This window comes from Rhipicephalus microplus, chromosome X, assembly GCF_043290135.1.
Source record: "Rhipicephalus microplus isolate Deutch F79 chromosome X, USDA_Rmic, whole genome shotgun sequence".
Lineage (NCBI taxonomy): Eukaryota > Metazoa > Arthropoda > Arachnida > Ixodida > Ixodidae > Rhipicephalus > Rhipicephalus microplus.
Window position 1 is genome coordinate 250,546,049 of NC_134710.1, and position 25,708 is coordinate 250,571,756.

A 25,708-nucleotide genomic window follows, 5' to 3' on the forward strand; every position below is an offset into this window, starting at 1 on the left:
GTGCAAGCCCACGTGAAAATAGCATGGGGAAAGTTTAGGTCATAGCCAAAAAGCTTTGAAATTTGTTGTCAGTGAGATTTTCCGGCAGTTCAATTTTAACTGGTCTTAGATCTGAAGGGGTGCTGGTGAGGAGTCATGGAGGTTGGGCTGCACAAAGAGTGGTTTGCGTACACTTAACGTTCAACGGGAGGGAAAATCGGAGTCAGAAAAAGTGAATTAGAGATAGCTCTGCACTATAACAGTTGGTTACATTACACCTTCCGATATGTATACAAATTTTCGTTTGAAAAAAATTGTGGCAAATCTTGCCATACAGATAGGGCAGTCACAACACTTAAAGAACTGGTGTATATTATATACCTCTGGAAATCTTTGCACACAGAGTTCTGAACAGCAGTGAGGATACTTATCACTTTTGCAGTAAATATGCTGCATGCTTTTCCCATGTTTTGAAAATGCAAGGTTGGGCCACAGGCTGTACATAACAAAGTTTAAGACTTTGAAGCACTGCCTACAATTCATGTTCATGGCCAAAAATCCATCAGTTCAGTACAATGACCATTGACAGCAGTACAATTTTGTCACCATGCCATGCGACGTGGCAGCTTTCACAAGCAACCTGTTAATTGCTTGCAGCAACACACAATCACTTTTCAAGGTCAATAAAAAATGTAACTGTGCCCATTTAGTTGATAAACAAGAATTGCATTCTATAATTATTGTTGGGGTTCTAAAGGAGCCCTGACACAAACTTTGTAACTTAATCTTTTTTTATTGTAATGAGTAGCTTATGACCCATTACTCATGGCTGGAAACCTCGTTTGCGTGAGTGCAGAACTGTTATTTATATAGAGAAGTTTCTAGAGAGCCCAGTCACAGTTCTGGCTTCAAAGAGCAACGAGATGGGCAGGAGCACTTCCAGTAGCAAGGTAAACACAGCTGGCCACATGAGCACACAAAGTGGGGTGGTGCATGCAAGAGCATGAACAAAAGCGTGCCGCACTGACAGCTAGCAAAGCCAGCACATGCAAAGCTGCAAACACAGAGTAAAAAATCGCAGGTGGCGCAAGCGCAAAGCACATGCCAGCCACCAGTCAACAGAAACGCATGACGTAGATTGGTTTACACTCTCGCCACATTGTAGTTGGCGTCGCGAGAGGTTTCGCATCTCGCTTAGACATGCGGCACACACTTTAAAATACACTTTAAATATGTTCTAGGCTATATTTGCCCTGGATATTTCGTAGATATGTTTGTCTGAATAAATCTATCTCATTCATTATCTGGCACTCGAAATTTCGTGCCAGTGATCCTTCAACGACCCAAAACCATGATATGATTATGGTGGCTCATAATGGAAAGCTCCAGAAATTTCGACCACCTGAGGTTTTTTACCATGCACCTATATTTAAGTACAGTCAAGTCCACATTTAATAGCCACACTTAAAACGAACGTTTGCTTAAAGGACACTAAATTCAAATAACAATTTAGGCCATAGTGAAAGCTCAATGTACGACAATATCTAAAACGACAACATTATCAACAATAAATAGTGTGCAACTTACCGAAAGATGAATGTATATACACGAGAATACATGCAGCACAAGTAGGACATTCGCAAAATGATCCCAATGACATCATAGTAACCACCTACAATTAATCACTAGTAATTAAACTAGCTGCACTAAATAGAGAACCTTCCGTGCATCAAGAGATATAATAAAATTCTGCTTGTTTGTTTGTTTGATTCATGAAAAAAAAATATCCGCCAGATGTTAAAATAACCACCGGCAAGTGGTTCAAAAGTTCAATTTTCGCCCAGTTGAACTGGACAAGCCGTGTCGTCTAGCAGGGCCCAGTGGAACCAAGCCCGCCTGCCATCTCGGGGGCCATGGCAGGAAATTGTTCAATGGCCGTTGCTGTTGTTGTGGCTCCCACTACTCTCGCTCTGCTGCTACTAGTGTAGCGGCCGCGCAGTAAAGCCGGGCAATGTTGTGCTCAGCAACAGTGGCATAAAAGTTGCCATTCAAGGCGGGTAATTAAAAGTGTGTTAATGCAATGTGGAGCACTAAAACGGGATTTTATTTCAAAATAAGCACTTCTTTGGCACAAAAGTGGCACTGCGAGGTTTTTGGACAACTATTTCAGCAATCAACATAGACTTAATATTCCCCTTTAGCGTCTCTTCAGAATAAACGATACCCACACGACCTTGGAAATATACATTATTTCAATGGCACAAATTCACACTTAGACAGAGTCGGCGCTCCAGCTACTTTCCGGTAAACCACTTTTGACCCCTGATAAGCCATCAGAGAGGTGCCCATAGATTCTTATTGTTAAATGCCCTTCTTATTGTTAAATGCTTAATGTGTAACATCTGTACTGTCAATAGTGACTCTTTCCAGAATATCAGATCCCTGGAGTCAATACAAACATCTGCTAGTAAAATTTTTGAACAGTTATGGCAAAGTACAGGCAATATTTTAATTGCAGCGTCCACATCTAATGCTTCAGCTTATGTCAAATAAAAGCACCACAAAGCCGGAATACTCAAGCTTTATGTTGAAATGTTGAAAACGTTGAAAATGTTAAAGATATTGTAAATGATCACCACATAATTTACCTTGATGTCAGGATGTTGGATGTCAAGAACACTTGTCACGTAGAAGGGCCCATGACGAGCTGAACTCTCCTCAATCAAAGGCTGGCAGTATACATAGCCAGCTGATGACATGAGCAGCAAATGTCGAGGCCCTTCGTCAGGGCACACAAAACAGCAGTCACGCAGACGACCCGATGGTAACAGGAAGAAGAACTGTGCACTCACGGCATCCACTGACAGGTCATACACTTTGACAAAATCAGCAGTCACCAAAGCAAGCTCTGTCTGGGAGCCTGGGAGCCACATGGCCTACAAGCACATGAGAGAGGGAAATAAAAAGCACACCAAGAGTTCAAGGTTCAATTCCATATATACAGCAAAAAAAAGTGTGCTTATATAAGTGGAAAATTAAGGATGGCATATTACTTTACCCACTTCTCTACCATGACACACACACGCAAGCTTTAGGTGATCACTCACCAGACCATTGAAAAATTTCTGGTTATATTCCACAAGAATAAAGTTCAGCGCAGTTGACATTTGGGCTTGTCGGTACAAAACCCTGACAAAAACAGTGCTAGGTGAACTTGGACACAAGAAGAGGACAGCAATAAGGAAAAGGTAGTGCCTGTGTTGCATGTCTTCTTCTCGTGTCCCTGTTCATCCAGTGCTGTTATTGTCAATCTTATGTTGCAGAAGGAAACCAATCATCTTATTGTCAATCTTATGTTACAGAAGGAAACCAATCAGTTTCATTAACATGCAAACACTAGTAGCTATCCATCGTCAAAAGGTATAACAGCTCTATAACAACACCCACACCAATGCACGACAGGTGGCCTCTGGTCATCCATGTGCCATCATAACAGATGGCCACATTACCTGGGTTGTCAAAGCACACATCTTGGTATAATGTTTTCACTGACATGGCGCAATCAGAGAGGACCTTGTCTGCAGCTCTTGTTGCCGCAGGATTCAGTTTATTTTTCAAAAGGCTCTGATAGCTTTTGTGGTGAGGTCCCCTGTGAGAAATTCCCATTACAGAGATGATGTCCTTTAGGGCTGCTTGGCCATTCCCTGTGCTTTGCACGGCACGAGACGCATAGATATTCACTTCAAATGCAGCGTATTTAGCCTGACTGGGTGCCCTCCCAGAGCTCCACTCACTGTCAACAAGTCCACAGTTGCGGCACTCTGAAATCAGCTTCATCGCAAGTACATATTCACGCTCACATTTTTCAATAGAAATGGTCCCACTGCATGTCCGGCATTTAGCCGTTCTTTCAAGAAGCTTGTTTATCGCGGATAAGTCGACGATCCCATAGGTAGCCGCCGATGGGTCCAAGTCCTCGCGTGCTGTCGCGAGCGTTCGCAGTTTGCGCTCGCTCGCCGAAGTTGCCGATAAGCTACTGATCTTATCAGCACTTACTTTCTGCTGTTGCGCACCACCGGCACTCGTCAAAAAGGTTGTGTCTTTCCTTATGCGCTGCCTATCCCCGACGTCGTCCAAGGCGGCCAGGGAAACAGGCGGAGATGTCGGCATTTCATACGACGGATCGTGATCCGTCGCTGCGCCATCCTGTACTAGGTGCGCGTCAGATATACCCGCGCCATTATCTCTTTTTGCCGTAGATTTCTTGCACTTTTTTCCAAACTTGTGAGCTGTGCAGAACTTGCGATACGACTTCGGCATGATGAAAGGTTCAAGCCAGGTTCAAAACGTGGCCGAGAGCGTAGTCCTAACGCACTGGCCCGGTGGCTCCGGAGCCCTTCATCGGGCTGGTTCGGCGGCGTGCCTAAATGTGCAGACTTGAGAAACGCTTCCTCCAATTTATCGCTAGCTCGTGCGGGTTCAGGAAGCCGACGAGAACGACATGTGAACGAGATACACTTGCCGCTTCACGTGCGCTCTACTGCTGCACCCAGCAGACAGCTCGGGAAAACGCGGCCGAGAGCATAGGCCTACCGCACTGTCCCGGCAGCTTCGTCGAGCTCATTCAGCGCCTTACCAGTATACCGTCGAACGTAGAGACAATACAGAGATGCTTGCTCTGATTTCTCGCTACCTCACGCGAGTTCAGGAAGCCGACGAGTACAAAGTGACATACACTCGCCGCTTCGTGTGCGCTCTGCTGCCGCACGCAGCAGACAGCTCGGGAGGCCCAGCGAATCGGAAGGAGTGATTGTCACTTGTGCTCACCGCACCAATAGGCTCACGCGACGGAGCACCTCTTTTTTTTTTTTTCTTTCTTCGGATACGTGGCTTTTGAGTGCGATCACACACATACTTTTGGAAAAGGCGCGGCCTCCCACAGCAGCTCCCGGTCACGACGAGTGCACCATGCTCAAATCAGCGAATGGCTGTGACCAGAGCCATATAATCCTTCTTGACTGTGACAAGTGATTTTTGAGCTTGTAGTGTCATTTGCCGAGAGAAGATAGCAATTTTTAGCTTTGAAAATTTATTGTGAATTACAGGCCACGGGCTGCGCTATAATATTTGCCTCACGTGTTCTCAGTAGCCTCGACTACCGATCGGCAGCGTTTACTGACCATGTTCAGTAAGCGTTGCAAGGCCCCTTTAAATTTAAAGGGGAGCTTCGCAGCAAAGCGAATTTTCCCTGAATACATACTTTCACGATTTAGCACTCCTATATTGCAGTGAAACGACCTTTACAAGCAGTGACATGCGAACTAATATATTAGTTCATTGCGAATACTTCAAAAATATTCGAAAATCTAAATTCAAATTGAAGCAAATTCAAATACACAACTATTCATTCGAATATTTGAATATTCAAATCATTCGAATATTCGTACAAGCCTAGTCACAGCGACCATAGCTTCGCTCGCGGCGGTTGCGGCAAACGGTAGTTTCATTTTTTGTCTGCGTGCTCTAGCCTCACACATGCCTACTAAAATAATTCGCTTGTTGTTATCGCTGATTGCTTCTGTTGTGGTTTTGTCTGCAGTGTTTACAGAAAGAAGCATCACTTTGACTGGGTGAGCGTTTCAGGCTCGTGCACTTTCGGAATTGTGTCCGTTTTGTCGTCGTCAAACAATCGTTTCAAGATAGACCGCAGTTTTGTTGGTCGCACCCATCCTTCCGAAGCTTCCAGTACGTTGCTCTGGGCCACTGCTCGATGATTTGGTCATAAGCATTCGAATTCCAGCCCATTGAACATGGTAGAATGCGGCTGCGAAATTTCGGAAATTTGAATTACCAAGCTTCTAGTGTATTTTCCTATCACGGCTCCCTAATGTGATAGTGCCAATAGTTTCACAAAAAGCCTGGATCGGACTGGGTTTTATTTTGTCGATGCCGCCAGATCATGCGGAGAAATTTCTATTTCCAGAAGATTTTCTTGCCTATTGTACAAACGTAAGCAATGTTCGCAATCCGGGAGTCTTCCAGATAATCCGGGAAACTTGGCAGGTATGTACTGCTCTAATTGAACTGTAGAGCTCTGAAAACTAACAAGAAAGTGCACACAAAACATTTACTAGACGTGAAAAATTAAAACACAGGAAATCCATATTACCACACCCAGGTAAATGTTTACTTGCAACTTATTTTAACATACATAAAAAATATTGATGCTTAGAGGAGAAACTGCACTCCTCACACCTTAAAGTGTGGGCAAAATTTCATGCAAATGAGAATCCCACAAGTACAAACAAAGAAAAAAAAACAGGCAAGCAAGCCGAAAAAGTTGCCAAACAGTGTGTTCTGAGAAAAACAAAGTTTAAAGTAAAAATTTAATGTTTATCACAATAATAGTAATTGCTGGGGTCTAACAGTAACCACCACATCATTATAAGACGCCTAGGTTCTTTAGAAATGCAGGACTGCCGCATGGCATTATCTATCGCACCAACAGGGCAGCATGGATGACAGCAACGCTTATCGAAGAGTATGCCTGCACTTATGGTGACCCCGCTACTAACTGCAGCGGACGATCACCGCAGGTTCACGCTTAGCGAGCCACAGGGCCGCTACTCCGTTTACTCGCGTGTAGCGCACCGCTCCGCGCGCGCTCAACCAATAAGGCGTTTAGCACGGCGCGGCAAACAGACAGTGTTCTAATGCAAAACACAACACTTTATTGCCACTGGCGGCACCCCGAACAACAGTACAACGTCCGCTCCCGGGACGCGGGTAGCAAAGGCACCCGCACGCGGACGTTCACAATAAGGGGAAAACCGCGAGCACTTCGCAGCTGGCAATGGCGAGCTTTGACACGCCGGTCGGGAAAAAAGGTCCCTCGCGGCTATGCTGCGCACTCTCACGATGGCCACTGGGCCTGGTCGCGAGTGTTAGGGCAAACCTCGTACGCGTAAGCCTACGGCAAGTGCGGCTCGTTGTGGTACGACCACTTCAAGCACTAGGCACCGCTCTGGGCTTAGCGTACGCTACCGAAGCTAGCACTCAAGTAAGCACGCCTGCCGGGGTGCCCAAGGCCACCCCGGGCAGGCTACGGTCCACGATTCCCAAAGGGGACGCGGACGAAGGAAAACACGTGCTCACTCGGCGCCGTCCACGGAGCAAAAGAGCGCTCCCTCGGCGCGCGCCGTGCCCGCGCGTGGCGCCATCTATAGCCACGTGGTGTTAACAGAGCAGGAAAGCAAAAGGGTGTGGCCGTGTGGCGGAATGCCCGCGAAATGGTCGCGGGCGCGCCTCAGATCCCCACACACTACAGAAAACAAGATGGCTAAGAATAAAAGGAAAGTCCTGTTCGATTTCAACAATTGCCCAGCCTAGGGCAAAATAAAGAACTTGGAGGCAGTGACAATCGAGTTTCTGTTGGCAAGCATGACATCGATGATACAGCCAATGGACTAAGGTGTCATCGAAGTGGCCCGAAAAATCTACCGCAAGAGCCTGCTCCATAAAATTTTGTTGTACGAAACAGCAAAGACGTGAAACAGACCTGCTGGAAGCAGTGCATCTTCTCAGCAGCGCTTGACAGCAAGTTTGCGCACCGACTCTTGTCAATGCTTTGCGCACCCTGGATTTTCAAGAGGTCATCAAGCTTACTGATGACAGTGCAGCCGAAAGTGATGAGACTTTCCCACAGTATGCACTGTCAACCAGAAAAATGACGGACGCCGAAAACGAACCTCCTCGAAAGGCGCTGACATCTGCTCAAATGAGAAATTTGTTGCATCTGCTTCGAAATAAGGTGGATTGCAGTGGCAGGAAAGATTAACTCATGCAATGTGTCAAGCAGCTAGAGGACACCATCCTAGGCCCAAGTATGACCGCAAAGCAGACGAGCAGTAGGCACTTTTTCTGTGCCTACTGCTCGTCTGCTCATTTTATTAATGGCAGAGTACGTTTTTTGTGTGCAAGTGTTTTCTTTTTTTTACCCACTTCATTCACATTCACAAGAAGAAATATTAGAAGCTGCTGCTGAAGAGTCGGTAAGTAGTGCAGGTTTTTCTGAAAAGCGCTCGATTTTGCTCGCTGATTTGTGCAACTTTGGCGATTTCAAAATTTTCCCTGGTTTTTACAACTTTGAGGTAATGAGGTATTACTTGAGTCAATATGGCAAAAATATTCACGATTAAGAAAATATCACAAAAGAATAAAGATAATAAAGAAAGCTGTTTGCTTTTTGCTACCTTTTTGAAAAAAAGTACCTAGAACCATACAGTTCCAGATATTTGGGGCAGACTGTAAATACAAATAAATTGAAAAATGAACAGTGAGTGCTCTCAGATTACACAGAGGAAAAAAATATTGAATCTGAAAATCTGCCAAAATCTGGCGCAAGAACATTCTGTTACCTTAATAATGTAGTTGCCTGTCTCAAGTTGAGGGTGAAGAACAAGATGCTCAGATACAGATCCAGTGCAGCTGAAGGTCAACACATGGCAGTCCTGAATAAAAGAAAAACCCAAACAATGCCCACAAATGTAAGCATATTTGATCCTTGAACGCATAATGTTTAAAATGATACAGCTGGCAGTACTCCTATAGACACACTCTCAGCAGAATTTTCAGCACCGTATTATAGGCAAAGGGCGATTCTTTTAGACATTGATACAATAAAGAGGGTAAAATAGGTAACTTTACTCCTATCAAAATGCCATTATACTAAAATTTGAAATTTCATGCAGACTACAGTCATAAACATTATTTTTTCACGTGGAGGGTGCTGCAAAAAGTAGGCTTGTGCAAACAGTAAATTTTAGATTCGAAGCAAATAGTGATTTTGCCGTATAATTTCGAATCAAATTTGAATAGTATAATCGCATATTATAAAGAAATTAAGAATATTTGCATCGTCCAACTATCCAGCATGTTTTTTGAATATTCAAGCAAGGTATGTGCAAATGTCATTCTTGGTTCGAAGGAAGTGGAAGCAACTTTGAATAGCAGCAGGATTTGACTAAGTACAATGCAAGTGATAACCTGTACAATATGTTGCATTTTAAACTTAACAGAAGCCCATAAGCCGGTACAACAAGCTTATAAACTAAAAAAAACATCAAATTTATTTGAGGTTATGTTAATCTTCAAGCGGGGCTTTGCAGAGCTGCATATTTTTCCTGCATAGGTGCATTCACGGTATAGAACCCATTCAAAGTGCTGGAATATTCGCACTAGCCTAAAAAAAAAAGACTACGAGAGCAGCAGAAAAAAAAGTGCACAAGAGAGAGGAAGAAAACACTGATTTCAAATGCAAAAGAAAAATGATGTCTTCACACCAACACACGGCAAACATGGCCCAACAATGCACCAGTCAAGCACTTCTTTCAGTGGCCGTATACATGTATTGACCCTAAATGATTGCAGGTCCAACACACTGGAGTAATCAATACACTCGAACTTCATTACAACAAAGTTGAATCTTACACGAAAATAAGTTTTTTATATCCAAATATTCCTTATAAAGGTATATTCTTAATTCTTCATTTACTTCATTATAACCAATATTTCGTTATATCCAGGTTCTGAGTGCATAAACATAACCATCACACCTGCTCTGCTAACATGAATTGCCATTAGACCCTGGGTACTGCTTAGAGTGGCCCAACACTAAACTTTGTGTTGACCAAATCAAGCCGGTTGCTCTCCAGCTAGCCTGACTATTGTACAACATTAACACTTCTAGCAATATTGCATCGTTTTTTAGCTATTCGGAGAATCAAGACATCTTACTGGCGTATAAATTTGCACCTGCATTAATTTGAAAATGCTGAATAGTTAACGTACACGAACCTGCAGCCCAAACATAATGCAGGCAAAAAAAACAAAAGCGGCGTAGTGGAAAGTCGCCAGCCAACTTTTGGGGCATTCTTGTTTATGCAGATTTCACTGCAGTGTGCAGCAACTACACATCCAACAACAGAAATTCTACATGCTTTCTATGCTCCAGGCACATGCGTGGTTTTGAAAACAGTGGCGATAGCGAAGCACCACTTGAGTATTGCACATGCACACCCAAGTTTCTGATGGAAACGCACGTCATCGCTGCTAAATGCAACTAAAAATATTTAGATTCAGCACAAACTGTAACTTTGATCATCCATGGTCACTACCAATGAGGCAGCCAGCACTCATTCAGTTTCCTGTTAAGGTTGTCTTTTTAAAGGAAGCTAAAAGGGCCTCTGGACCACCCAGGGGTCGAAGTTTAGTTGTGGTGTTGCAGCGGTGATGAAGACTACAATGAACACGTAGCAGTGAGAATTTAAGCAAAATGGTACCGTAGTAGCGGAGTTACACGCGTTTGATAATAAAAAAGAGGCCCTTGTGATGCCATTTTCAACACGATGCAAGTGTTTACTTAAGCTGTTTAATTATCATAGGTGGTTTAGGGGCCCTTCAAAAGTCAACTCCCCCCATCCCACTGTACCTCATTTTTCCTACTAAACCTGGCTGCAACAGATTCCTGTTGTCATTAGTTATAATGATATAATTCTCATTGAAATTGAATCTTGTTTTAGGTGGGTTTGAGTGTAAATGAAAAGGAAAAAAACCATCTTGTTGTACCTTTAGTCCACACACTGCCAAAAAGTCTTCATTGCATGGATTCCCAGTGATCGAGAGAACTGTGAATGGAACTGGGGCTGATGCCAGTCTCTGAAAATAAAATAAGCATTGTAACTCAAGGAACCCTTTTCCAAGAATTATGCATTACAAATTACAAACTATCATACAAAAAAGTTAACTGTCTGACATTTTCAGCACTCAGTACATGCTGTAACAACACATCTCTCTCTCTTGAAAGTGAGATGGAAGGACTCAATGCTTGTGCATGACCTTTTCTTTCTCTAAGCATATAAAGGGACACAACAGAGCAAAACGATTTTCCACGTATAAGATAACTACAATTAGAATCTCGAAAACACCACTCTTACCGTGAATGAATGCTTAGTAAGCGAGAAAATGTGAAAAAATAAAATGAGGGTGGCGACACCAACTTGAGATTCCTGCACCAAACACCATGATGTACGAAAATTTAAAGGTGTCTACTGGGCCCTACATAGCTTCCAATCCATAAAAATGAAGTACATTGTCATCTGTGGGTGCCATAGACATATGAAGTTTCAAAAATACATTTTGAAATTTCTTATGTCACACGCAAAGATTTTGATGACATTTTTTTGGTTTTCTCCACTAATAATGAACTTAATACTAAAACATGTAGCATTAGTGTTCTCAGAGTGCAGTTTGTTAATCTGAACCATGTCAGTGTTCCTATTTAGTGTCCCTTTAAGCATTGTTTAGGTGACATTGGTGACTTAATTTATTGAATCTATTCATATTATTCGAAAGTACAACATATTCGAAATTGGGAGCTAGTAGCATAAACCTTGGTAAAAAAACAAACTATATTACTGTCGCATGGCATAAGGCTGAAATGGTACACGAATCTCATACACTCAAACCTCATTATAACGTACCGAGATATAACTAAATAATGGATATAACAAAGTAAATGAAATTCCCCTTGAAAACACTATTGAGAACCATGCATTTTAAACCTTGTTGTAACGAAGTAAAATTGACCGGTAAATGGATATAACAAACTAAATTAGTCTATCAAATAGTCTATAAAAAAAAAAAACGCAGTGCGTTAAGTATATCCTTTTCGGCAGAGTTTGACGCCCGTTCGTCACGGCTCTTTCAAACCTCCCAAGCCGACCTTACAGCTACGCCACGCACGGCTGAGAGAGCTGTCCTCCTCACACAGCCAGCGGAAATGACTGAGGAAGCGCTCAGCGGGTCACATGACCAAGAAGCGGCGCCGCGGTGCAAAGCGATTTTCCTCTCACGACGGCAACGACTGCTTCTCCGCTGCTACCATAACTGCTACCCTCTGCACCGAGAAAGGAGAACTCTCCGCGACAGCTTTCTTTTTACTCTCTCTGCGCGCGTGGCCTTGAAAGGAGAAGGGTCTCTAAGTGCAGAGACGGAAAAGAGAGAAGTGTGGAACAGGCGCGTCGCATATCGGCATTTGAGAGAGAGCAAACAATCCGCCAGTCTTTCTTTCCTTTTCTTCTTTTCCTTATTCAGTGCGCAGGCTTGAGAGGTGCCGCCGCGGGATTGGGCATGGTGTCGAGAGCATTTTCAGAGCGCGGTATGTTCGAATTACCGTAAATACCTGCGTATAATACAAACCCGAATATAATACAAGGCCAAAATTTAGAGGCGCGAAATGAAAAAAAGAAATTGTCCCCGCATATAAAACGACGTAGGAAAGGTAACCGAACACACATTTATTGAGAGCACATCCGCAATATCAATCGCCGTCGTCTTCAACTGCGCTTTCCTCGGACATTTCTTTGTCAGACAAATCGTCAAATAGGTGCTCGTCTTCTGTGCCATTGAAGGCATTAGAGATGCCGCACTCCTTGAAGAAACGACGCACAAGGTCCTCTGGGATGCTTGCCCAAGCGTCCACGATCCATTTGCATAGTGTGGCCGGTGATGCCCGTTTCAGCCGCCCGGTCGGCGTCACTGCAGGCTTACCTGAGCGCATCCACTCGGCGTAGCAACGCTTAACCGCATCCTTGAACGGCTTATTTACACAAACATGAAGAGGTTGCACTTGAGAGATCATCCCACCCGGTATCACGACCAGTTCCGTGCCGCAGTCGCGTAAGAGCCTCTTCACTGAGTCGGCCAAATAGCAGCGAAACGCGTCCAGCACCAGAGTGGAAGGAAACGAGAGCAGGGCACCACGCCCTCTGCACCACATGAACTTTACCCAGTCTAGGACAAGGTCTTCATTCATCCAGCCTTTATCGTGACATCTCACGAGATGACACTCTTCGGTAGCTCCTCCCCTTTCGGCATTGTCTTGCGCTTGAAGACGACATGAAGTGGGAGCTTGTGGCTGTCCGCCGTGCACGATAACATCAATGTGACACGCGTTTTTTCATTGCCGTTGGTACGGACACTAACCTGCTTCGAGCCCTTCCCATGAACTGTAAGGGGCGATGGCATGTCCAGGTAAACTGGCGTTTGATCGGCGTTGCCGATTTGTCCCGGCTGAAAGTTCTGCGAGCGGCGCAACATAATCACATGGCGTTGAAATGAGATAAGAAGCTCTTCAAAGGCTTTAGGGAGCTTCAAATGGAGGTTCGCCGGCGCAGAGAAAATCCGGCTCGGCACATGTAACGGTAGATCCAGTGCTTGCTGGCTTTGAAGTTCAAGCGCAACATCCCCTTTACTCTCGCCAGCTCCCTCGTTTTCATCTGCATCAGCTCCATGTTGACTGGCAAGTGTGCCACCCACTGCTGTCGAACGAACTCTGTCAGTGCGAGTTCAATCTCTGGGAAGGCCCCCCTTTTCTTTGGAGCGCAAAAGCTTTTTCGCTTTCCACTGCACGCGAAAAGCACTTCTTTCTGTCGTTGCCATCCACGAACACTTCCCTCGGTGACTCCGAACTGTCTTGCGACCGCACCGTTGCCAATTTCCTCGGCAGCTGTGATGACCTTTCTTTTGAATGCAGCTGAGTACTGGTTTCGGTGCTCTGGCATATTGCACCTTTGCGAAGTGAGGCTCAGAACACAGCGAGGTTCACACGTCTGCCCATCCACTGTCCAAGCACCCAAAAAACTCAACAACAAAGAGAGAAATGGCGCTAGCGCTCACTTTTGACATGTGAGGGCGCAAAGATAAAAAGTCAAGCCGTAGCCACTCGTAGACAAAACGAAGACGTAGCCAAGCGGCAGTTACAAAACCAAAACTTTAAGCACAATTTCGTTTTTCGAGCAAGTTTTCGTTTGGATCCACACATAGTACGAAGCGGAAATTTGGAACGCTAATATTTGGAAAAAAACCTCGTATTATACGCGGGTATTTACAGTAACCGTTGCAAGTGCTTGCGCGTTCAAATTACAGGGCATTTTCGCCTATTGGAATACACATAGCTTTGACGGAACCTCAGCGTGAGTTTGAATTAAACGAAAGTTCGAATTAATGAGATTCGTCTGTGTTTATTTTTCGCGGCACGCGTGGTCGCGTAGCTGTAGATCGGGCCGCAAGGGGGTTTCTTTCTTTGCATGCTTATAGGTGTGCGCCTATCCGAGCATACATCGCCACAAACTGTTATAATCGTTATAAAGAAATAATGGATATAACGAAATAATTGTGGCTCCCCTTCAACTTCGTCATAACAAGGTTTGAGTGCACTCACACCTCATGTGTGCTTTTCAGTGATTACAAAAAAAACCTGTGAATCGCCTGAAAAACAGCTTAGCTATACACTGAATGATAGTGCAAGTGCTTCCCAAGTACTTCCCTATGTGTGTTGTTACTAAGGAAATAAATGCCACGCCACATAAAATATTGGCCAAGTTCCCACAACAAAGCCTTTACTTTCATTTTACTAAAGTGCATAAAAATGCCCGGCTCTCTCGTACAACCATGCACCAGTGTGCAGCTGTGATACCAAGAAACATTTCGAAACTATGGCTGAGCAGACAACATTAAAAAGGCGACAGATCACAGAGAAGACTTGTCCGGTTAATACCAATGAGTGCGTCTCATGCATCTGTACAAGTACCTGTGATAAGCAAAAATTGGTTCCATGCTACCACATGGAGCCTGTTCTCCATTTGTATGCAGCACATTTGTGCATTTGTGTGCATTTGCCATCGAAGTGTTCTTCGAACTCCCTCTCCTCCGACCATCCAAACGTACCTAGGGTGCAGCAAGTATCATTTTGGGTATATGTGGCGATTTCGAGATTTTTTTTTTTTCTTCAATGGCAAACTTCATCGTTCCGCAAAAGGAATAAGTGGCAGGAAATTGTGGTTCAGTGCATTTGGATCATTGCTTATTAAAAGCATGCAGTATGCTCACAACAATGTCATGTTACTTAGTTACATGTGCTGCCAGGAAAACAGCTCATCCTAATTCTTGTCGTGAAAGAGCTGTGCCACACTAGCACGTTGAAATGTTGCTGCCGTCGCTCTCTTTGCGGTTTGAAGTGCTTATTTTAAACTGATAAAGAGTGCTTACCAGCGCAAATGACAGGGCAGGAAGGGACAGGAGAAGAGACGAGACAGAGCGCTGAACTGCCAACAATTTATTTCTTGCGAAGGTCTTCGCTTTTATACAGTTACCAGTCGCAATAGTCATGCGCGAAACACAATGACAATGCATGAGTACATCACACCGACAAGCAAAAGAACAACTTCTCCTTATCGGTGAGCGCGACAGAAGGGGTGCTAACACAAGCATCTTTCAATGAGCAAATCTTTTCTGCCTCTATGATCTCACGTGTGGTGTGATCCCTGCATCTAGCAACAATAGTACACTCTGAAAATATTGGCCGGCAGCCACACGTGCTGCAGTGAACGGACAGCCATTCTTATTTATAGTGATCCACATTGTACATATGTTCCCTCAGCCTCTCATTTATACAATGACCTGTTTGACCGACATAATACCTTCCACACAATAACAACAGCTGATACACCACATTACAGATGCAATCTCTGAATTTATTTGCATGTTTTGTTGTGCAAACGAGGGTGGGTCTGGACGGAGGAACGAACAGCTTGCACAGGCGACTCAATTTTTGAGGGGCCGTAAAGACCACCTTCACATTAACTCACTGTGCCACTTTCTTAAGATTGTGTGCAATCTTGTGCATATACGGAACCACGGCGAAAGCCTGTCCAATGTTTCTGAATCCTGATGGCAAATGCCACACTTGAAGTTTTGTTTGATTTCAATACAATTCTAACAGTAACCCCAAACAATATGACTAAGCATGTCCATACAAGTCTTGGCCATAGTGAAGGAGAGGTTGAATTGCTACAATTGACCAATTCAGTGGCGTAGCTAACAGCATTTAAGGTGCATATAGGCATATACCAAATGCAAGGCCTGTTGTTTAAGCATCGTGGGAAACAGAGACAGATTTGTAAAGCACTCTTATTTTATTTTTTTAAAATGCTTACGCATTATCATAAGGCCTCATGTGTTGGCAAGGAACACAAAATTTAATGGTACATTGCCACATAAATAAGATATTTTGCTAAAAGTAAAAGGTGAAAGACAATTCATTAACATACAGTGATGCAGAAAAATCGGCACAGTAGAATTTTGATAACTAATTTCAGATGGACTGCAGAATTTTGTTTGAAATATCCAGATGCCTAAAAATGACTTGGCGCAACATGTCAGGAGAAGCACGCTTGGCAGCTTAGAATGTGCAATCCAGCTGTGCTTGTAGATTTGAGCACTAGAACAAGTTCATGAAGACGACTGGCTTTACTTTTGACTACTCTTAAAATATATGAATGCGAATATTCAGCTAGAAGAGGCCAAGGCAAATTGTATTTCCATTTGAAACAAGCAAAAAGTATAAATCAACAGAATTGACCGAATGGTGTGTTTGAATTGAGCAGCATTAACTAGACTAAAAGCATAGATCAAATATATATAGAGGCTCCAGGAACAAGAACGCCATGCTTGAAAATGCTTTAATTGACAACTAAGTTCCCTCTGCAAGGCACAGGCTTACATAAAGCATAAAAGTTTAGCGTAGATAATTAATGAGAAAAAAGTCCACTCACTGAGATTGTTAGCTTGCGTTTGCTGGAATCTGCTTGCTTGAGAAGCGCCGAGAGCTGGAGCAGTGTGATCTAAGTAAAAAATTAAGCATGAAATATGTTTAGGATGGTGTCACTAAAAAAAAACTTTTTGCCATCAGTCCCAGCAGTTAAAAAAAATGACATTCTCTGTGCAAGTGATAACCTGTAAAATACATAACATTTTAAAATTTATTATACTTAGAGTATATAAGCTGATTGATTGATTTGAGGGGTTTAACATCCCAAAACCACCATATGATTATGAGATACGCCGTAGTGGAGGGCTCCGGAAATTTCTACCACCTGTGGTTCTTTAACGTACACCCAAATCTGAGCACATGGGCTTACAACATTTCCGCCTCCATCGGAAATGCAGCCGCCGCAGCCGGGATTCGATCCCGCGACCTGCGGGTCAGCAGCAGAGTACCTTAGCCACTAGACCACTGCGGTGGGACAGAGTATATAAGCTGGCATAACAAGCTTTTGCGCTTTAAAAAAATGATGAATCAATCTGATGGTATTATGTTCATTTAAAGGGGCCCTGCAACACTTTTTCAAGTACCATGGAATGAATTGACTAAAGAAGCGTATTCCCACACAAAATCACCACCACAAATATTTTTAGAATACCTCCAGTACGAGCGGAGGTGAAAATATTTGTCGTGCACTACAACTGCATTTTCTATTCTCTCCACGAAAGCACTGGAAGCTAAGCAGGGTAGATGGAATGGGGAAAGAAAATATGCACACGCGCTTTGAGAGCTCGAGCACTTTCTTCTCCCCCCCCCCCCCTTTTTGAATACGCGGCTTTTCAGTGCGATCGCACACGTATGCGTGGACAAGTGACGGCCTCCCGCAGCGGTCATAGTAACGACCGAGTGTGCCATGCTCAAATCAGCCAATGGCCGATACAATGGCTACGACGAGTAATTTTTGAGCTTGTGTTGCCATTTGTTGAGAGAAAAGAGCAATTTGAGCTGACTGCGAGAATTCATTGTGATTTGCAGGCCGCGTGCTGCGCTATATTATTTAACTCGCGTGTTCTGGGTAGCCTCGACTACCAATCGGCAGTGTTTTCTGACAGTGCCTAAAAATTTTGCAGGGCCCATTTAAATTTGAAGGGAGGCTTCGCAGCAGAGCGAATTTCCTCTGGACTTGTGCTTTCACAGGTTAGCATACCTACACTGCAGTGAAACCACCTTTACAAGTGGTTACATGCAAATTGTATTTATTATTCACTGCGAATATTTCCGAAATTTTCAATAATTTAAATTCGAATCAAAGTGAATTCAAATACTCTACTAATAGTTTGAATAATCAAATGCTTTAAGTATTCGCACAAGCCTACTTTTAATATATATATATATGTGTGCACGGTAAGCTACTAGATATTAACCGCAGTAAGCAATGAATTTAATAAAGTAATCAATTAACTTTCTCAGCCTTACTATGTATTTGCTGTTTTTGGCTTTGTTAACACACACACACTGGATGAAAATACATTTCAAAGTAACAAATAGTGCTGATGTACGAATATCAGAGATTAAATGTAGGCTTGTGCGAATAGCGAATTTTAGGTTCGAAGCCAATAGTGATATTGGTCAAATAATTTCGAATTGATTTCCATTAGTATATATAACATCTCATGAAGAAAAATGGGCATATTTGTACAGACCCAACTAACCTGCCCAATATTTTTTTTTATTGAAACAAAGCCTGCACCAATGTCATTCCAATAGTATATATAACATCTCATGAAGAAAAATGGGCATATTTGTACTGACCCAACTAACCTGCCCAATATTTTTTTAATTGAAAGAAATCCTACGCCAATACCATTCCTTTTGGTTCAATGGGAGTGGAAACAACCTTGAATAGTAGCAGGATCTGACTTACAGTAAAATGCAAGAGATAACCTGAAAATATTTTACCTATTAAAAAATTCAGTGCACTTAGAGCCTATAAGCCAGTGTAACAAGCTTTTAAACTAAAAAATGATGAATCTACAGATGTATCCTGGATCAAAGAAATTTGAGGTACGTAGCTATATTTATTTTGTGTAATTAATTGCCAAATTAAAAAAAACAGCAGAGCAGTTAAGCGTGACACCCCATCTATTTGTCATTATTGATTTACTGTGCTTCGAAAAAATTTTTTACAACGAAACCAATTATGGATCTCTTCTTTCGACACATCAGGCAACAATATATAAACTTTTGAAAGAAATTTAAAAGGTTGATCAGCCGTGCTTCGTTCGTTTTTGCATAGAATCACCCTACAGTGAAACTTCGTTAAGGCGAACTTCAGACTATTTTTTCAGATTAACTCCTTTTTAAAAAATGCCCCACCAAATGACCATTTGTACATTGGTTTAGTGTAATAATGTTTCACTACAGTCGAACTCCGCTACAACGAACGCTGCTTCAACGAAATTTCCGCTACAACGAAAAATTCACGATTCCCCGTCAGCAGTTCATACGAGTCAATGCATAAATATTGTCACCACAACGAACACTTTTTCTTCGATTGTCCCGCTTCAATGAAATTTTACGATAGGACTCCAGGCTCAGATAGTTATTGCTATGCAGTAAAGCCAATATTTTACATTTCGATGCATTTTCAGAGCCCGCAAATGTGCCAGCAAAGTCTAAAACACGTTGGCTTCACCAAAAACCGCTGCTTTACCGCCGCTGTTCAGCAAGTAAGGGCGCCGCCATCGCTCTATAGCAATGGCAATGAGACTGCCCCGCTTTTGCCACTGGCTCGCCTTTGAGCCGCAGATAATCTGAAGCTGAAGCTCAGTCGTTCAGTTCATGGTTTCCTTCACGCAGCTGCTGGGTGCAACCGCGGAACGTAGCCTTTTACGATTCCGATGCTTATCATTATGTTCTCGCTTAGCCTCTGTGGTAACTAATCAGAGTGGCTGTTCTAATGGCATTATCGACAATATCAGCTAGCCGCGAGTAATGGATGATAAGAATTGCATAGAATAATGCAAAAGTCGACGCTCTATGATACCCTACCTCCATCTCGGCGTTGTCGGATACTTTTGACGGCGGACAGCTGCTGGTGTTAACGTGTCAATGCAACTGTTTGGTTCGTTCACGAAAGCAATTTTAGGCATTGTTTCAGTCTGCTTTTCACCATGGCCTCGCTATGCATGGGAGAGAATCACGTCGTGACGCTGCTGGAAAAAAATAGGAAGCAGCGGACATTTTTTTAATTTTGAGAATAAACATTCCTTTGTTTAGCTAGCTAGATAATTTTGAGAATAAACATTCCTTTGTTTAGCTAGCTCAGATCAGCTATATTATTTTCGATTTCACTACAACTGTCAGTTTCCTTGTAGCGGGGTTTGACCGGACAACAAATTTAGAGCACCATATGTTTCAGATTGACATATTGAATTTTATCCCCCTTATATCTCCACATTTCAAGGTAACAAATAGCTATTTTAAAAAGTTACTTGAGATTGTGGAAATAATGCCCAGCCACTAATGTCGAGCTCGCATGGAGACGGGCAAAGGGGTTGTGATCAAGAGAGGAGAGCAGACTTGCGAGAGAAGGGCAAAGAGTTGCAATAAAGAGAGGGGAGGATGCGGTGGGAGGGCGACCTTGAAAACCAAAACACATGAGAAGGAGGCAGGTTGGGTAGCTTGCTTGAAAGGTCCGCGAGTTTCGCGGACCTTTCGCACACTTGGAAAGAGTGCCTGCGCACGCAGAAGCCAAGGCATGGCCACCTAAATCGGTGCGCGTGGCGGTGTTCGAAGAATCAGTGGCCGTGGTCAAAAATCGTTTTGTAACGCCGGCGGGTTTGCGTGGCCTCACGAACTTCGATATTTCGCAATTCATTCCGTGCAAATTAACAGCCGCTTTCGCGCTTCCGCAAGCGCGCGGTAGGCATGCTGAGCCAAGCGCAAAGTAAGCGAGAACAAGTCCTAAACACGAAATGAATCGCAAATTATCAGAGTCAGTGGGGTAGCGTACGGGCGTGCACTAGACGCAGACTATCGGGTACAGTCGATGGCCGACGATGTTGGCATATGGTCTGGTCGCTCGAGGCCGGCGACGCCAACGACTTCAAAACAGTGGGGTAGCGTACGGGCGTGCACTAGACGCAGACTATCGGGTACAGTCGATGGCCGACGATGTTGGCATATGGTCTGGTCGCTCGAGGCCGGCGACGCCAACGACTTCAAAAGATCGGTGGCAGTGTGAAGGGTGCTCAGAGTAGCGGGGAAACAAAGGACGGAGGGGCGCGTAACACAAAGCAGTCGGGGCATGGAGGGAGGAAACAACTTTCCTTCCTCCATGGGTTGGGCAGAGCGGCAACTAGAGGGTTGCGGAGGCAAGGTCGGCATTTAACAATAAGAATGTATGGGCACCTCGCCGATGCCTGATCAGTGGTCGAAATAAGTTTCCCAGGAAGTCGGCAGACCGCTGACTCCGTTCGCTGTAAGTGATCAGTGGCGCTCGAAGACGTTCGTTGCAAGTGCAATTTGGTGCCATTGAACCAATGTATATTTTCACGGTCACGCGGATATTGTTCGTTAAAGCGAAAGTTCGTTTTAAGTGGAGTCGTTATATGTGGGCTCGACTGTATTATCATCATAAGACTCGCGTATTTCTCTATGTGCCTGTCCTATTCAAATGGGTGATAGCCTTATCGCCATCATCATCACCTGGTACTTGTTTTTTCACGTCAAGCTTCGCCCCGTTGCCTCGATTTTTGTCGGGCAGCTTCACCTGCGCACTTCTTACAGCGCTATTTTCTAGCCTTTTGGTTGGCAGTTCAAGATAAGCTCTGAAAGCAGCATGAAAAAAATGCTACAACTGTGAAAAATGCAAGAGTTTTGTCATTCAGCAGTTGAGCTACCCACATCAAGATAGACCACACTCTTCCTCAAATAAGCGTGCACTGGTTCTGTAATATTTCTAATTTAGTTTTTCGCCCTTATTAGGGCATAACACAGTCACTAATGTATACACAGCCCAAATAGGCGACCCAGGTGGTTGCGTTTACAATTATTGCGCATATTTCTAATACTTTCACTACAACGACTTTTCAAAATAACAAGCAATTTTTAGCAGTCCTTTGAGATTTGTTGTATCGAGATTTCACTGTATACTAGAATGCATAGCTGCTTCCACTTCACTTTGAACCAAAAAGAATGACAGTTGCATTTGCCTTGTTTCACTTTAAAAAGAATATTGTGCAGGTTAGGTTACCTGGGTCATGAATTTTTTTTTATTGTAGAGTAAGTGATGTACATATAGAATTCAATTCGCAATTAATCAACCAAATCACTATTGGCTTATGATTGACTCGAAACCTACAAGTTAATATTCACACATTCCAACTGATGCCTACTGTCTTGAGCGCCTTGGCTATATAGAGCTAGGTTGTATGAATTGACACGTCTTCAGTAACGTCGTCTTGTTTATTCTGTCAAAAAGAGAGAGGAAAGCAGAGAAAATACATACAGTGAACCAGAAGTGCTAGAGTGAAAGAGGATTGAGAAACAGTAGAGAGTAGCCCATTGCTTGGAATGCTCATAAAGGAACAAAGAAAAAGAGCTTGCGGTCCGACCCAAGGCGTCCTGCAGTTTTTTTACGACTGCAGGGGTGTGCAATGGTGGCTGTGTAACACATAGTTTCCCAAAATTAACTAGAGGGCACTCTGGCGCTGCGATCACCCAGCGACCATGGAAATGATGGGTAGTACACACATTTGCCTAGTCTTCGTACTTGCGAGCGGCAAATCGTACAGTCAGAGCTCGTTATGAGACGGGCTATAACGAAATGGATATAACGAGCAAATCCTAATTCCCCTTGAAAGTCCCCATACAAACCAATGTATTCAAAACCTCATTTTAACGAGGCAAAATTTGCCTGTTATGGGACATAACGAACTAATTTTGTCAGGAAGTAAAATTTTGAGCCGATGTCCCGACAGTGCACAACGCGAATTTCAGACGGCGTGCAACGCAAGAACGGTATTTAGCAGTTCAAAACTCCCGCCACGCGCCCTCCAGCAACGCGCGCAAAGCAGACGGCACGCGCTGTTTCCGGAGGAGAGGTCGCTGCACGTGCGCCGCTTGGCTACCACTGACAGCGGAGCGCTCCGCAGCTCCGCTGTCGCAAAAGAGCGCCCCTTCTGCCCCTTCCTCTTCACAGTCACTTTCTCTGCAAGTGTTGTCGCTCGCCGATGTGAGCCGCGTTGCTTTTGCGTGCGTGTTTCTTCTCTTTTTCGACCGCTTCCGCCTTATCTTTTATCGTGCTGCGCTCGTGATTCCAGCAACATGAATGCGCCAGGCGGGAAGCGAAAGCGCGTAAAGCTAGATCAGAAGGCGGCTATGATAAGAGCCGTTGAATCGGGGACCAAGAAAGGCAACGTGACAAGAGACTTTGGCGTATCGACGAGCACACTATCAACCATCTTGAGCAAGCAGGAGTCCATCATCGACGCTGTTGCACGTGGCGTGAAAGGAAGCGCTAAGAGGATGAGGGCACCTACCTTTGAAGCGGTCGAAAGGGCCGTTTTTAAATGGTTCTTGGACACGCGGGCCGTGAATCTGCCGGTGAGCGGCGCCTTGCTGCAAAGAAAAGCGAGAGACCTTGCCTGCATCATGGGCTATGACAACTTCGTAGCAAGTTCGGGTTGGCTCTAACGCTTCAAGGAGCGCCACGACATTGTCGGGAGAGCGGTCTTCGGCGAATCGCAATCTGTCGACGAAGCAGAGGCTACCAAGTGGGCGAAAGAAAACATCGTGTGGATGCTAGAAAAATACAGCGCGGAGGATATCTTTAACGCGGACGAAACCGCTCTCTTTTTCAAGATGTTGCCGCACAAGATGTCAGCCCTCAAAGGCGAGTGTGCCATGGTGGCAAACAAAGTAAGCTGCAGATCACTGCGCTACTTTGTGCAAACATGACCGGCTCTGAGAAGCTGACAATTTTCGTAATTGGCAAAAGTGCATCCCCTCGCTGCTTTAAGGGGAAGAGGCAGCTCCCAGTCAAGTACGTAGCCAATCGCAAAGCCTGGATGACCAGGGAGATTTTTTCAAAATGGCTTTGCGAATGGGACGAGAAGCTGGCAAAGGCGGACTGCAAGGTGTGCCTTGTTTTAGATAACTTCACCGCCCACCATACCGCTGCCGTGCTTCAAAAGATCGAGCTGCTGTTCCTTCCTGCCAACTGCACAGCAAAAATACAGCCGCTCGACCAAGGCGTGATTATGTCGCTGAAGGCAGGTTACCGCAAGCGTGTGATAGACAAGCTCCTGCTCAACATGAGGATGAAGCGAGACACCGATGTTGACTTGTACACTGCACTCGAAATGCTTCAGGCGGCGTGGATGAGTGTGATGGCGACCACGATCGCAAACTGCTTTCGACAAACCTCATTTGTCGCCGCACCAGACGCCAGCGATGAGCCATCAGACGAGCCCACTGTGCCGGACGGTTTTGCCACATCAGACGAAGTCGCTGCATCATGGACGGCACTTCGCGACGCCGGTGTCGTGCCCGACTCGGAAGTGGTGGCAACGGAGCAGCTCCTGGATGACGATATTGTGCGCGCTGTCAGTGATCATAACGAAACCAGTGACGATGACTCTGTCGACGAACAGGAGACAAACGTGCCGACGGCATCGGAGGCATTAGACGCGATGGACGTACTGCGCCGCTACTTTGGCGCTCACGAGGGCGGCGAAGATGGCTTGAACATTGCGGCTGCAGCTGAGCGAGCCATCGTTCGCACGAGGAAGATGCATCAACGTCCAATTACGGACGTCTTTGGAGCTAAGTCTGCCTGAAACGCAAGCTGTGTATTTTGAAGTGCATTAAAACAGGTGCATGACTTTTTCTTTTTTATTTGGGAATGCTGTTATTTTGTTGCATACCACCGTGCGGCGGGATGCTATTTCGCTTGCTATTTTTTTGGGGTAAGTACAGTGCAAAATATTTGCAGTAAATGGCCGCTACGGCTATAACGAAATATTGGTTATAACGAGCAAATAGCGGCGGCCCTCCAATTTCGTTATAACGAGGTTTAACTGTACTTGCGGCTTCGTTTATTGCTGGTTACGGTTTTGCTTTGAAAGAAAGAACGAACCCTTTTGAACTTAATGACTTGATTCGAAATGTTAAGACTAAAAGAATACGGTTGTGAAGTGCAAACGGAGAACATTTGCTAATTTATGTTTTCGTGAAAAAAAAACAGCTCCAAGCCACACGAACACACACGGAGCCAGAAGCAGGCCAGGCAGAAGTACGAAAATTAAACAAATGTGTGTACTATATATCATTCCCATGCTCGCTGAAGCGCCGTGCGTTGCAGCTCCCATAGACACTAGTGCCAGAGTTTCCTCTAGTGTATATTAAGAAACTCTATGGTGTAACATATACAGTGGAACTTCGATTATGCGTCCCCCAGTTTCGCAATGACCTGCATTTTATGAGGAATCAGTTTGGTCGCGGCAAAATCCCCATACAAACAATGTATTAAAAAACTTGGTGATACAACGCAGTTTCACGCCGACTTCACATCTTACGACGACTTTCAGATTCCATCGGAAAGAAAACAAACACCTTTACTCGAATCACATGTCGAGCAAATATTCACGAGAGCAAAATATCAACTTGCGTACCCCAAGGAGGACTACAGGGAAAGTAGAGTTATCTTCATTCTCCTGAAAGTTCATGCACTTCTACATGCACCTCAATCGTGTGCATAGGTATCCGCGGTCATTACCTAGTCAAGCTCTATCCATATAGATAGCTTCAGCTGACCAAAAAGCTGATACTTTCACATTTTCGGCCCGTGGAAACATTTCCTGGTCGACATACAGCTGATCTCCTGCCTCTGCCACACTCGCAGTCACTGGTTTACGCACGCATAAGGGCACGACGCAGCTGCTTTCGCCATGCAAGATTACTTTCACATGACATCAACGTTCATAACAACAGTGGGACACCACTAGTTGCGCTTCACGATGCAACAAATTACAATGCACACAGCTCTGATTGATTTGTGGG

The 25,708-nt window shown here is 44.3% G+C and overlaps 1 protein-coding gene across 4 annotated transcripts in view; it reads right to left on the bottom strand.

Moving 5' to 3' along the window:
- Window positions 1-25,708, bottom strand: part of poe (E3 ubiquitin-protein ligase-like protein poe) — a 567,105-nt gene that overhangs the window by 310,993 nt on the left and 230,404 nt on the right. For all 4 annotated transcript variants that reach the window (XM_075878938.1, XM_075878937.1, XM_075878939.1 and 1 more), the window contains 4 exons: window positions 16,653-16,721; window positions 10,606-10,695; window positions 8,397-8,489; window positions 2,628-2,915 (listed from right to left, as the gene is read on the bottom strand). In XM_075878938.1, the coding sequence (XP_075735053.1) occupies window positions 2,628-2,915; window positions 8,397-8,489; window positions 10,606-10,695; window positions 16,653-16,721 (540 nt within the window). The remainder of the gene's footprint in view (window positions 1-2,627; window positions 2,916-8,396; window positions 8,490-10,605; window positions 10,696-16,652; window positions 16,722-25,708) is intronic.